The sequence below is a fragment of the Nestor notabilis genome, unplaced genomic scaffold (assembly GCF_000696875.1).
Source record: "Nestor notabilis isolate BGI_N333 unplaced genomic scaffold, ASM69687v1 scaffold33376, whole genome shotgun sequence".
Classification (NCBI taxonomy): Eukaryota; Metazoa; Chordata; class Aves; order Psittaciformes; family Psittacidae; genus Nestor; species Nestor notabilis.
Window position 1 is genome coordinate 8,628 of NW_009932016.1, and position 15,301 is coordinate 23,928.

General features: G+C 35.9%; 1 protein-coding gene across 1 annotated transcript in view; it reads right to left on the bottom strand.

The window, feature by feature from the left end:
• Positions 1-532: 532 nt before the first annotated feature.
• GLMN (glomulin, FKBP associated protein) overlaps positions 533-15,301 on the bottom strand; it is an 18,811-nt gene continuing 4,042 nt past the window's right edge. The window contains exons 5-18 of the mRNA XM_010016173.1: positions 14,655-14,901; positions 14,066-14,165; positions 11,270-11,457; positions 10,736-10,789; positions 9,785-9,815; positions 9,327-9,416; positions 8,759-8,800; positions 8,597-8,670; positions 8,181-8,265; positions 6,447-6,556; positions 5,278-5,341; positions 2,235-2,358; positions 780-862; positions 533-640 (exon numbers count right to left, since the gene is read on the bottom strand). Of these exons, the coding sequence (XP_010014475.1) occupies positions 533-640; positions 780-862; positions 2,235-2,358; positions 5,278-5,341; positions 6,447-6,556; positions 8,181-8,265; positions 8,597-8,670; positions 8,759-8,800; positions 9,327-9,416; positions 9,785-9,815; positions 10,736-10,789; positions 11,270-11,457; positions 14,066-14,165; positions 14,655-14,901 (1,400 nt within the window). The remainder of the gene's footprint in view (positions 641-779; positions 863-2,234; positions 2,359-5,277; positions 5,342-6,446; positions 6,557-8,180; positions 8,266-8,596; positions 8,671-8,758; positions 8,801-9,326; positions 9,417-9,784; positions 9,816-10,735; positions 10,790-11,269; positions 11,458-14,065; positions 14,166-14,654; positions 14,902-15,301) is intronic.

The window sequence follows — 15,301 nt, forward strand, 5'->3', positions numbered from 1 at the left end:
AACCTTGTTTTCTTTGCCATAATGTTTCTACTACTGTGTTAACCTTACAGTCCCAATTTTAATATTGACGTATCAGCTTCTATATCTACAAATAAAAATACCTTGTGCTTAAACAGTGCTTTTTAATTAATGCTTCTCCAGCCACTTTATAAAAACCTTTGTAATTCACACCACCATTCATTCAGCAACTATTATCTAACAAATTCTGAAAATTAACAGAAAAATAAATTCACAACCATACCTTCTTGCCATGACAAAAGAACAAAAATCCCCCTCAATTTTCATTTCTAAACTTAAGAAAAAGCATCAGATTCTGAAGGGGAGTACTTCAGTAAATAGGCCATCTCTGTGAACCCCATATAACAATAGCAAAAGCAAATGAAAAGAATGAAGACTTCTGAAGAGCAGCATTTGCAGTTCTTCAGTTCTTCTAACCTGCTCTTCTTTAAAGGTTGGTACCTACTTTTCAGCTAAAGTCTCACAGTCAAAATGATCTTCTAAGAAGTATGTTAATTCAAATACTTCACCTGACCTAACTATTTTCATCCATTACAGCTTTTATTTTCACTTCAATAAGTTCTTCTACTCGAGCCAGAACACTTTCTATTAAATCAAAGGTGAAGAGAGCCGAGTGTAAAACCTGAAATGACAAAAGAGATTCATGTTATTTTTATTAGAATAATTTATTTTTTTTTACTCACTCTACATGTACGTTTGTCTCCAGATTGTAAAGAAAACTTCAGTACTTGTGAATGACTTCAAAGGAAATGCAAACTCACCTGTAGCTGCATTTCAGTAGTCATGGCAGGCATCTTTTCCCCACTAACAGTTACAGAACAAACTGTGTTAGGACTCTGCGCCTCTGTAGAAGAGAATAACCAACCAGAGCTCAGGCTGCTGTTTCACATAACTTTTAGAATGGAAATAATATTTAATATATTAGCATTTCTAGACAGTAATTGTTAAAACCCACAAACCTAGGGACTGACCAAACACAGGACAGAAGATGCCAGACCTCAAGAGGAAGACAGTTTGAGCTGGATGCTATCTCTATGCTTGCTGTAACATACAACTACATTACTAAACAATCAGTATCTGCAACTCAATTTCATACAGCTAAAATGCTCCCTTAAAGGCAAAAACTTATTAAATCTGATCATTTTTTGATAAATTCTTAGTATTTTCACATCCAGAGAGATATTGGGAGGTTCTTTAGCTTGACTAAATGAATCCAGACATGAAACACTTATTAACAAAAGGCTTCAGGCTTCTCTGTTTCAGGCAGATTACTTACAGCAGGCAAAACTACAAGGACAAAGCTGAAAACTAAGGGGAAAACCTCTTACATTCAGACAACACATTTGAAATTCAGCATAATGCTTACAAAGATTATGCATTGAGGAAAAAGGCTAAACCAATTACTGCTATGAGTTAGATGTTCTCTCCCAAACTCAAATCTCTTTATGCTTTGTCAAAGGCTAGATAAACATAAAAGGGACTTAAAGAAAAAGCTTCCTGATTAATTTTAAAGGATTCTCTTTAGAAAGATACCCACAGGTGGCCCTCAGAAAAATTCCCCATCTGTGCCTCATGCTTACTTCGTTAACAACAACAGAAGAGGATAAGACTAGGGGCAAAAAGCTGTACTGACATCTTGGGTAGCAGAAGCAAGAAGTTCCTTGGGCTGTCTTAGTTATACTGGATACCACAAAGGAACAGAGGATCTGACATACACAGGGATCGCCTAAAGCAGCTACAGCTCTTATGTCCTGTGGAATGTGTCTGCTTAACCCAGAGCAGAACGTGATTCTGTGTGTCAGATTTTATATATACATAAAATCCAGGCTTTAAGAGAGCACCTGTTTGCTGTGTGAATGGATTTCTTTTCTTGTTAACCTCCCCATACCTGCTATGAAACCTAAGGGCTATATATTCAGAGAGACTCAGATGTCAAACCTTTAAAATCAAAGATAGAAATGCGGAACAAGCTTTGAAGGTCTTTATTTCTGTCAGGTTTCCATATGTGATGAGAGACAAGTTCTGATTTTTCTGACCAGTTGTGAAAATTATCAATATTAAATATAGCAGCTACTGAATTATTATTTGAAATTTTGAAGACTGTCAACAGTTGAATAAAACATGATCTATACAGCACTCACCAATTCTTTGTTTCCAGAGGACTTCCCGAGCTTCTACATACAAACAAAGCTAGGAAAAAAAGGAAACCAACTAACCTTTTTTGTTCTCTTTCTTATTCTTTATTTCTGCTTCATAGTGTGCTTTTGACATATTGAGTCCTACATGCAGCGGCTTTAAAAAATTTTGCTCAATCCTGGGAATCATGGTCCATACCCCAGTCTATCCAAATAGAGCAGAGAAGGTTACAAATTAGTTTTAAAGCAGCATTGCAGTGCTAAGTTTTTGAGCACAAGATTGTGGACAAGTCTTTGTAATACACACTTCTGTGCTGGGAATAAAAAAGGGAGAAAAAAGAATTTAGACTCATACATTTAAGCATGAAGAACATCAAGATGGGTATTTAAGCTCCTCTCTCTTACATTATTTGTTGAAAATTACAGGATGAAGCAGTCAAAAAACACATAAGAGGGGGCAAACTTGGTATGTAGGCTAATAACTACAGCGATGGAAACACACGTTGTCATCTTGGTCTTGTAAGCAAAACTGAAAGGATCTTGACAAGTTGGAGGGGAGCTACTAGGCACTTTCTCAGGCTAGAATCTCTACAGGGAGTAAACAGCAGTTGTAATTCTCCAAGATAATTCAGCAGCAAAACACAACAAATTCTTAACTTCATGTTCCTGAATTAACATTGTATTGCAATGACAAATGAAAACTTGTAAATGTCATGCTCCCCAAATATGTAAGGGTATTGTCTATATCGCATTCAGTTTAAAAAGCCTTGTAGGAATGTTCCTCGATATGCTACTACCCCTTCCTTAGGCACAGAAACCAAAGTGACCATGAACTTCTACCCAATCTGGCATGGGTGAAAGAAGGAGTTTACAATAATGGCACTCAGGAAGCAAGATATACCAGGAAAAGATGCTCTAAAGCAAGGCTGTTCAAGGTTATACAGCACAGGAGGAAACTCCTCTGCGTTGGCACCTTAAAAGCTTGTAGTTACAAAACTGCAAGAAGGAAACAAATACAAAGCAGTCTTTATGCCTTTATATACAGGAGCCATTTATATGACTCCTTTCTTCAGGCAGTATTCTCAAAGGGCAGAGTAAGGTCAATAGAAATAAGAATTACTACATAGTATTGTTGATTACAGTGGAAAATTCACTAGATTTTAATGCTAAACAACACAAAGTTAGCTGGTCAAACAAGAAAACTGCTAATAACTTCCACCAGAATGGGGCTAAGAATGAAGAAGTAACTTGGAAGAAAAACACTGCTTTTTACACTTGATTATTTGAAAGTACTTGTTACTCAGCAATCAAAACATCTGAAATGACAGCAAAGGATGCACCAACTGCTATTAATTTTCACTACAGTCTTGGTAATCAGTGCAAGCTGTATTATTATCATTATACTTCGACCAGTATCATTAAGCACTTACAAAACCTGTGTTCATTGATCTCACAGTGCTCTCAAAGCAGACTATGGATTTTTTTTCTGTATTTTAGAAAACACAAAATGATCTGCTGAAATCCATTACTCCAAATCATAAAGAAACTCAACGAAGTGGGGGAGAACAACAAAACACCTTAGGATACTTAACCTGCTGGTTAGGATATTCATCTGACCGTGATACTGCTTATTCAAGTCAAGAAAGGCTTTATTGTAAAAGCAATTTTTCTTTAAACTGTCACTAATTTAAACAAATATTTTAATGCAAAAATCAAAACATTAGGAGTAAGGAGCCAGGCGAGAACTGTTCACTACATGATGCACTGGATGAAAAGCTCCTGAATTGCATAAATTAGAACATAATGATTTGAAAGAGTCAACAGAAGTTGCATTTAAGATTAGAAGTAGCAGCCACTTGGTAGTGGAATGTAATCAGAAAACCAAACACAAAGAATTGCATTGGCTCTTCAATGCTGTAGTGACACAACCCCAAGCCAGTGCACTTATAAATCAACAGCTAAAACATGGAATCCATATAACAATCCGTATGTTGTGAAATTCAAACAAGTTTCCCCTTGAGTGTCCAGGAACACATTTCCACCAGCTGCAGCTGGACAGGACTGACTACACAAAACCAGCAGATCCATCACAGTGTATTACACTGAGTAGCCATACAGCAGCTGAATAACAAATACACTTTGCACTGATTTAACAAATGTTGCTGACTGTTTCAGACAGCAGAGAGCTAAGCAAAAGAGAGAAGAAAGAGGTGGGGATTACAACTAAAGCTATAAAATCCTGCTTTACACTGAGGTAGCACAACATTATATGGGTAAAATACATAAGGGCAATTTCAATTTTTTAAATGTACTGCACAGTTTAAATCTGCAGAGTATTCCTGAAATACCTACATTCAAACATCCACACACAGAAGTGAAGGTAAAGAGCTATACCTCTAATACAAATACAGGTAAACTGCAGTGGTGGGCAGTTTGGGCTGGCAAGTTACCTCTGTCCATAAAACATTCTAGGCTGTTTCCAGTAAAGCAACGTAGCAGAAACTTGGATGGGTCTGGCCATTCCTTTTTTCACTTCAGTAGATGGACCTTACAGACAAGATTTTTTTTGATGCTAACACCTAGAGAAGCTTTTAACATGTACCTATCATGCACGTGCACAGGTGCACAGCTAAACACTATTTAAATATGATTATTGTTTTCTGAGAAATCGTAGTAGTAACAACAAAAGCATATTGACCCCAAAAAATTTGCCTAAAGATGAATAAAATGGATCTCTTGAACTGCAAGGGTTTGTATTATTATTACAGAGAAATCCAGTTGAAGGCTTGAAGAATATCAGTGAATAAATAAGCAGAGTAACAAATACTTTCTCTCATGGGATGGTGATTTTATAGAGACATACTCTAAAATTATGGATATAGACCACAGCTCATCAGGCAGAGTAAAAGGATTAGCTTGTTTATAGCAACTATGAATGCAATCAAATTTCATCAGAATAAAGTAACACATCAAGTATCTCCTAATGTAGTTAATAAAAGCATCGCTTCTGGATGACCAAAGGAGAACGCAAAGAGGAGGTTTTGAACCAAGGATAACAGTGTTCACATGAATCCAGCTCTCAGCCTTCAGCTAGTCAATCATTTTCAGATCAGTTATGACTTACCTGATTATCACTTTCACAATCCTTAATGACTAAGTATCTCAGTAGATTCAGTGACGCCATAATCCTGTAAATTAAAAACATACCGTTTATCATTTCGCGCAGATCTGTACTACAGGGATAGTAATTAAAATCGTCCATTAGCCAGACAGCCTAAAAATACCCGTTTGTACAAAATACAGCCACCCATCTGTTGAGCCGTCTAGCCTAGTCTCAAGCACTGGTGTGCAGTAACATCCATGTTACAACAGTTGGCACTTTGCAACTAAAATTAAAACTGTCAGCAGGTTGCCAAAGGCTGGTGATTGTGGGGGAAAGAGCTCTCTGAGGAGACAGAACCTTATGACACAGTTTGTAATATGCATCTCCAGTGATCCAATTGATTTGAAACTAATGTGACAGTTTTCTTTATCCCTGTCTTGAGTTCTGAGTGCCCTTTAAATATGCTTTTTGCTTTTGTTTTACCAGACTTTATAGCAGAAACTATTTATTGCTTCATCCAGATAAACAATTACAGATTATACACCTGGATTTTAAGTTATTATGGATCCATCCGGACACTGTCAACCTACTGATTTACAAGCCCAGCCTTTACTCAGCATATAGGAAAAGACTTGTCCTCTACATGAGCTTTTCAGAGACATTTCAGTTATTTTCATATTACTCAACGCAAGTATTTGCTGTTCAGGTGGCTCTGTGTTCCCATTCAGGGGATACTGGATTCCAAGCAGCCACCTGGGAAACAGCCTCCAAAAGGTTGTGTGCTGTAAGGTGTGTCTGATAATTGTTATTCCCCTGTATCATGTAAGACAACACAACACATTTCTTCTGGTCCTCCAATTGCTGAGAAACCAAATATTCCTGAAGAAATAATGCTCTACCAGTTAGTGCTGTCATTTGACACCTGAGGCCTCATACCCTCAGGGAATGGAGGAGGAATTTCTTTCTTATTAAAATCAACCTGTAGCATTGTGACATTATTCTATACAGAGTTAGTTGAAGGGGTGGTTGAAATAAGTGATCACTTCTATTTCTAGTTCCAAAAACTTAAAATACACTGATGTTGTCACCTAATTACATGACACTGTACCTCCCACTGCAGTCAGGTGGTTTGAAGTCTTTCTAAATGATTTAAAAAAGGAGAAAAGCCTCTAATTGCAAGTACAACTCACCTATCGGAGTGTTGCAGAAGATCCGTCTCAGCACCTTCTGGAAGCAAAAGCACTAAATCTAGAAGGGAGATCAAGTGATGTCCTGTAAACCAAGTGTTGTCACATGCCTTCTGAAAAAAAAACCAACCCCGATATGACAAGTTTAGCTGAGTGCAAAATTTAGCTCTTAAAGGTATCTTAAATTATTTAACAATAATCTTGTGAAACCAGAAAAGGGTTGGGGGGAAGAATAAAACACTGGAAGCAGCACTGTCTAATCACTACAGGTGATGGAAGTACACAAACGAGTCTTTTCATAACCCTCCCTACTTTGTCCCTTTATGCCAAGCTGTTCTTTTCAATTCTCCACCTTTTCAGCATTCCACCATCAATATAGTTACTATTTGTTTTCATAAACTTAGCAAATCATAGAGGCAATGTCTTTGTATTTCTATTGAGGTATGGAACAATTGCTTATGTTTAGCAGAGAATCTATTCATTTCACAACAGTAGTGTCAATTTTTTATCTCTTTAAGATGATCAGGTGGTTTAAGTTTTCTTTGTTATTTCTAAACCCAGAAATGGATTGGAATGAGATTAGATAAGGAGACAAGAAGGGTAACTCAGATCAGATGAGGGACCTGGAAAGATTAAGACTAGCTGGGCACAAAAACTAAGATGAAATAAATGTTTAGCAATAGGAAATGGTTATCATTATGTCTATAGCAGAATTCAGCCAACCTAGAATATTCAAATTCCTATGATGAAATTATTACATTATTTGTCTTTTCGACAGCCAGGGAGCACTACATGGAAGAAATGCATTAAGAGAATTCTGAAGCTGCACAGTAAAAAAATTCATGAGTAAGAAATTTCAGAATATACTTTTACCTTTTCAACCTAAGTGCAAGTCCCTTTTGGAACACTTTTTATACTATCATCTTCTTCACCCCTGCTGATTCAATATACAGGGTCATCTAATTATGATTTATACAGGGTAATCTATTATGATCTAATAAATAGTAATTCGCTGTTTTCTAACATAATTATGCCAGCATAAAATATGCATAATTTTACTATATTGTCCTGTTTGACAAAAGCCAGTATCCTCGAGAATCAAATTTGGTTTGGAAAAGGCCCTGAGCAGTTTAAAGGAAAAAAAAAACAACAAAGAGAAAGAAAGAGAAAGGAGTTCATAATTTATTTTTAATTATTTTTTCCAACTTCCTGGTATAAGTGATTATGAACTATGATATTTAAATGGCTTTGATCTAGCCTAACCCTTTCTGATGAATTGAACATTCATGAAGCACTCAGTGTAATGCTGATTGTCATCATAAAAACTAGGAAAAAACCTAATAATTCTGTCTGTATTTGAATTATATTCAAGAAATAAAGAACTGTGAGGGGGAAAAAACCCCACCGAGGAGTTCCTCCTTAAGAAAAAAGCATGGACCTTCAAGCACAGAAAAGAAAATCACTTCTTAGAAAAATACACAAAGATCATGCAATTAAACCCCACAGTTTTAATATTATAATGTAAAAAAAAAACCCCATATGCAGGATATATGTGTATATATATCTAGCATAAGCTATATTCATGTTTTTAATTATATCATTTCCCAATCTTACGTTTCTTTTCAAAGCAGATTGTTTTTAATGCATCCCTCAAAGCAGAAGCTGTACGTGTTTTCTCAACATAATACTGATAGAATTTTGGGATAGTAACTTGGTTTTTAGTAGGAGCAGCCTTACCGTTAATGATAAGTGAATCTGATCTTTTATATTTTTAATAACGTATCCTTCCACACCAGCATGGTTGCTTGTCTTCAGTAAACACCTTCAAACACACACACAGGAAAGAGAAAAAGGTAGATATTATTCCTTCAAAGCTGCCTGTATAGTTAGCACCAAACTTAGATGATCTTATGGCCTTATTCACTAAGTGAGAGTTTTATCACGGAAAAATAACTATGTAACCTCTACACAGTAGCTTACATGAGACAGCTGATTTTATGGGAGGCAACTGAAATTCATTGTTTATCCAAAAAAATTAACATAGTAAAATTAACGTGGTTTACCAGACAGACTCTCTCAGAAATCTTTGTACCTATCCAGTTAAGCTGCAATTAGGCTGGTATTATACAATGTACAGTAATTTGGCTGCATACCTGAATAAGGTGTATTTTCCCTCTGTGTCAAACTTATTTATGTACAACTGCAAAATATTTAAACTCTTCTTTCTCTAAAGAGAAAAAAATATAATATTAGATTAATTCCAATGACATAAATTCAGCACTCACTTAACTGATTCTGTTGGACACATTACATACCAGATGCTCTATGGGACAAAGGGTCATAACTTTCACCAAATCCTGCAGTTGGATCAAGAAAGCATGATTTCCAGTTAGGTACAGATTATTACATTACATCATACTGACTAAAATCTACTCCAGACATTAAAAAAAACCCCAAACAAAACCCCCCAAAGCCCACAAAACCATGCCTATGAGAAGTTCAGAGAAATGCCCATTAGCTTCTGTGGTTCATATCCCAGAGCTGATAGGCAAGAACACTGTTGGGCCAAATAAGAATGTAGTCAAGCAGCAGATTTATAAGGAAGAGGCAAAAATGAGCAATCATCATCTTTCATCTAATATCAGTGCCCACCTGCTTCAGTGGCCTGTGCATACACTGAAGTATAATTAACTGTCACTAAAACTTCATGCTGTAGTGGGTAGAACAGACAGTCAATTCTGTATTGCAAGACACTGAAGGTATCAATTTAAAAACAAGAGTGTATAAAGGTTCAGTAGTTTGTCCTCTCTCAAATACCTAGGAGGGAGCCAAATACTATTTATAATCAAATTTTAAAGACTTCTGTACATTGCTTCTTATTACCTGAGGTACATTAATAAAATCTCTGAATTCCAAATACTGATGGAGAAGGCTATTATCTTCCATTCTCAATAAACAGCTCTCAAACAGATCCTGCAGGAGGGGAGGAAAAAAAAAGAAAGCTGCCAACATTTTGCACATGTAAGACATTAATTTATATGCTTAACATGCTATTAATTTCATGGCTAAAACCACCTCCACTATAAATGCTCACTTAGACATCCAAAGCTCATAGGAGCTACAAATGATGAAGGTAATGAAAACATTTATGCATGTGTGTAAAATTTAATAAATCTAAGTGTTTGTAAGACTAAAGAATGCCTATTTAAGCCTCAAAATATTTCTGAAACTATTATCTGAATTATCATTTGTACCTTTCTTACACGGGGAAATGAAAGTTTTATTTAAATTGGAAAAAATAAGCATTATAATAATGAAAATTTGATTGAAAGAAAACTTACAAGTCCTTTAGATAAAATAGATTCTTCTGTTCTAGGGGAACAAAAAAGAATAATCAAACTTAAGTTGTGAATTAAAAAGACATTGTTGATATTTTAGAAGAAATACTAGAACAGAGATGAAAAAGAACCTGTCCCTCAACGATTTTCATTCTATTTTCTAAATGTAGTATTTTTATCATTCCTCTCAAAAATTTTTAGAATAAACTGAGTTGAAAATTAGACTCCTCTCTCTTCAGGGTCAAAAATGACATTTCTTTTTCCTGGCCATTTAATTCCTCAAAAGCAGCATCTCATATCTCACAGGCATCAAGACACTGATTAACAAAGAAAATGAAACTTTTCCCAGATGATTCCATTTGCAGAGCTCTGCAAGCCTAGGAAAAACACAGCAGATCCTATACCAAAAAGACCAGGAAGTTTTGTTAAATGTTAGCAGGAAATGGTAAGAAGTCATAACAGGAAAATTCCCTTCCATAGCAGTGCTAGAAACTATACGGTCAACACTGCTGCTTATGGAAGGTGAAATAATCACAATATACAGAAAAGTTTGGTTTCCTTTAGAAAGCCTGACCCTGGATCAGGTTGCATATTGTATAAGAATACATCCAAATAAATATTATCACAATAGTCTTCTCTAGTAGTAAACTATTACAGAAGTACAAGTAAATACACACTCTTAATTATTCTGCATGGGTTTAAAAGACCTTAATTTTGCATTTTCAGAATAAGGTTTATAAAAACTATATCACAATACAAGCAGAAAACAACAAATGTTTTAGGCAACTTTTTGTTTCTTGGTTAAAGAAGCTATCTTCTTGTGCAACTTAGCATTTTAATTCGCAGGATTAAAAACCTCCTCTGATATTATTTGGTACATGCAAAATGTGATTCTATGAATTACTATGAAAGATCACACCGACTGTCTAGAACTCCAAATTCCATAACCCCTACCTTTTCAGTAGCACTTCAATATTCGTCATATTGCATTGCAGAAGGTACGATGGACTAAAAGAGAAAAATAAGGTTTACATTAAACTGTATAAGCCATATACATTTGCACATAGATTATATATTAATCTTTTTTGTAAATAATACAAAAAATATCTTTGTAATATTTATGATTTAGAAACAGACACAAAATAGTAAGTCAAATTGCTGTTACTAACCCCTACATGGAAACTGTCTACAAATAAACAATTGAAGATTCACTACATGTTAACTTTCAGCAAGTGACTAATCCTACCAGTTTCTTTAAAAGGACACCTCACCTAAAATTAAACCCTAGTAATCTACAGGACTAGAGTATGTTCTTATATACATAATATAAACTACATAAAATATAAATGCAGAAAGGTTGACATAAAACACATACTACTGAAATACAGAGTTTTCATTCATACCTATTCACAAATAGTAAGTTTTCTTCTGCTCAGAAAGAATCTTGAAAGTACAGACTTAACAATACGTGAGAAGAACAGCTCTTACCTAAATACCACTGGAAAACAATCAATACCAAGATGCTGAACAACCATCAGATATGACAGGCATGCCAAAGAATCAGCAGAATTCTTTTGCTCTATGTCTGCAAACTCCTGATTCTCCCATTCTGGATTTTTGCTTTTACGATGTAAAAACACCAATGGTATCAGTTCTCTTATATCCCACAAAATGTCCTAAAAAAGAAAGACAGATTGCATAGAGTTGCCTTTAAAAGACCTGTATACCAATTAAGTTTCAAAGCTTTAACTGTATTTACAGTAAATTCTCTTACATAGCATAGATTAATATAAACATTTCTTGAGTATTTATGATATGTACACATACATCAAAAAAGACCCTGCAGGAAAATAACTGCAGGAAAAATAACTACTGTTAGAAGAATGGCCAAACACTCAAAAGTTAGCAAAAGACAAAACAAAGTCACCCTGCAAACCCCTAGTTTGACTCCTTTATCCACGATGCTATGAATCATGATAGCTCCATGATCACATCATGCCACAGGACCTCTCTGTTTCTCAGATCACAGAATACTCAGTATTTTGTTTTCTACTCATCAATGTGCAATACAATGTTTACCTACTAAACACAAGCCCTGCTTTAAAGTTAGGATCACTTTCTTTCCAGTGATGTACAACGCGCATTCACGTGGCACAGGAGGTAATGTATCTCCTGTTGTACCTGTTCTGAAAGACCAGCAAGATCAAGGTTAACTCACTATTCAGAGGTTGTCCAAACTGAACATCCAGGATCTTACTTTTCGGAAAATTAGGATTACACACGGTGTCATATAGTCAAAACATGACTTTACTGACCTTGCCTGCAACTCTCATTGCCCAATTCCACCAACAGCAGAAGTGACTTTATTGAGAAAATGAATCAAAGGTAATTCATAATTAGCATAAAGAACATGGTTTCAGACTGTGCCCAACAGGAGAGGCAGGATAAAAAGCCAGTTATTCAAAGCACCCTTCAGCTATCTTAACCATGGGGTCATCTCCTGGTAATCCCTGTCTCCTTCACTGCACACCCTCAAAGTCCTGCAATAAATGAAGTAAAGGTCTCAGAGACAAGATCCTCTTTCATTGCACAAGCCCTGATTGATATCACAGCAGTTCCATCCTATGCAGAGACATGCTGTGGAAAAAAATAGATGTGATCATGATAGAAAACCTAATTATTGTTGAAAAACAATCGAAACCTTTGCTAACTGCTTCGTGCGCTTCACTTTACAAACTTAATGTTTGTATATAGTATTTTGTGTGATTATATTTTTAAACACAAACTGGAGAAGAAACAGAGTTGCATCACATGGCAACTTCCAGACTTCCTCCATATGCAGGCATATTTGCACACGCATAGTGAGTGTATTTATGCGTGCTTTCCTCATCCCAGCTGGCTCTAACTCTTCCTTTTGAAGCTCATCAATCATTTTTCTCCTCTAAGCAGGGATAACAAGGTAGAACAAAGTTCAAAATTCAAGCTTAACTCTATACTTTCATAGTCAGCATTTACATGGGAAACAGGTATATGCATAGTTAAGCAAACAGCTTACAGAAAAGAACTGTAATGGCCAGTTTTGTCTTAACAGTGAATATTAATAACCAGTTAATAGTCATTTAATGCTCAGCTCTCCTATACTTCTAAGAAGGCCAGCTTGCTTTATAATAGTTGAAGACATTAGTTTCAATCTTGATACAAATGAGCTGTTACTGTCTGTTAAGTATACCCAGCCAGTGGCCCATTGGCTATCCTGAGGGAAGACTCCATTTAGCACTGAGAATATTTTCCACTCTTATATTTCATTACAAGATTTACCAGCCTGCTTCTGAATTAACTCTTATAAAATAATCCAGTACCTGGCTGTCAAGAACATTCCTTCATTTCATCATCCCAACACACATCATTGTACAACTGCATTTGAAAATTAGAGACAACTGATATTTACAAGTACTTTAAATTTGGTGTACCGGGTCTACCTGGCTTGGAGTTGATTTTCTTCATGGCATCCTGTGGGGTGCTATGTTTTAGATCTGTGACCAAACCAGCTGCCAGCTGGGGTCAAGCCACTACCTCTGGATACACGTAAGAGTGAAAATACTCTTTACCACATTCAGAACATGAACAAAGCACAGTTCTACTTGCTGTAACTTTATTAATCACACCTAGTTCTATTTCTGAAAACATACATGTATTGTGTGTTCCGACATATGCATGGGCTGCATCTGATTATCTTCTTTATAGGACTAGTTTTGCTGCAAGTTTAAATAAAATTATCTACACCCACAATAATCTTGCTCTAATAAAACACAGCTGCTATGTAAAACATTCAAAACCAAAGTAACTGCATTGGTAATCTTTAAGTCAGCCAGCACTGCACTAGGCACATTAGAGATTTCTGTCTGTGCAGCACTTGGAGTAAAGGTAAACATGTAGATTTTACCTTGATGTAATACTGCAGCAAAGACAATCCTTTAGATATTCTAATAAATTCATACATCACCAAGAAAAAGCAGCAATTACAGCAAAGTAGCAGCTGCTGATTTAGAGAGCAGTTCAGACTGGTTTATCAAGGTAAAAAACTACGTGTGCAAGATTTGTAATTTCCAGAGATGGGACACGGAACTGTTCTAGACCTTTACCTACCTGCATTATATTACAAGGCCCAGTAAGTCATCCCACTAACCCATAAAGGAACCAAAGTGAACTCCGGAATGAATTATAGGTAATTCTCAACTAGACCACTGTGGTTGCAAACACTGTAATTACGTTGACTGCACTTACTATAATTTCAGCTGCAAAATGCCGAAAGGGATGTTCATCAATGCCTTCAAGTTCTTCAAGCTGAGCTGTCAATAATGGGTATTTCAGGCTTTTCATACAGCTGAAATAAAACCAGGTGAAATTAAATCACCAGTACAATCACAAATACAGACAGTAACACTGATGACCAAGACTAAAGTCTATACTCAGAGCTAGGCTCATTAGCTGCTGATATTCCAAGGAGAATAAAGTAAAAAAGAATGTCTCCTGTAGTAGCATTCCTTAGACTTCATCTCCAGAATATGATTATCCTCATGGTTGGAAATTTGAGGAGAAGCAGGGGAATACCAAATCAGCTTCACAGCACAGAGACTAATATTTCTTTACTATATCCCTGCACTAATAAATAGATCAATAATCTTTACCTCTCTTCTCTCACTTCACAAATATGTAAGGCATATTTAAGATTCCTTTCCTTTTCAAAACGCCGCATTAAAGATGGCAGCATTATAAAACACTAACCAGATGATTTATTTACTGCCTATGTAATAATTGCCTACTGTTCATTTTGTTAAGTTATAGGAATATATTACACACATAAAATGCTCACAATTTTAATAATTCTTCTTTCAGCTCCGTGTCATTATATTCTGTTGACTTTTCCATGTTTTTAACAACTTCATTCACAAAAGGTTTAGTGAAGTCCACCACTGCATTACAGCATTGACAGAGTCCAAGATTATCTTCTTGTATTTGTTGTTTTGTATACGGTACAGGTAAAGGAGTAAGCTGATTCATAATCATGGCCAAAGATAAACCCACTGAGTAGGCCTTCTTGTTCTGAAGTTTCAAAAGCACTGGGGGAAAAAGAAAAAAAAAAGGGGGGGGGGGAGAATATTTTGAGACATTAAGTTATTATTTAGTAGAGGAAAATGTGAAGAAAAGCAATGTAACTACATAAGAAAGCCTTTAGTTTCAGGGACTGATATCTGAAATCACATAAGCAAATCAGCAAGACTGAACATCATCAGCTAGTTTGATATGCTGCAGTTAGGATGACCATATATTTGAGAATGACAAAACATCATGCATTTCAAAACATTCTCCCTTTCCCTGGAGCACCATGATGAGGACTGAAAAGGTCTCTTTTTAGAACTAGTCTAAGTGAAACAACACTCATTTATTTGACATGGAAAACTCATCTATTGCTTGACCCCTCCTGTGCTTGGCAAAATCAGAGACAATGGCCCAACCTTC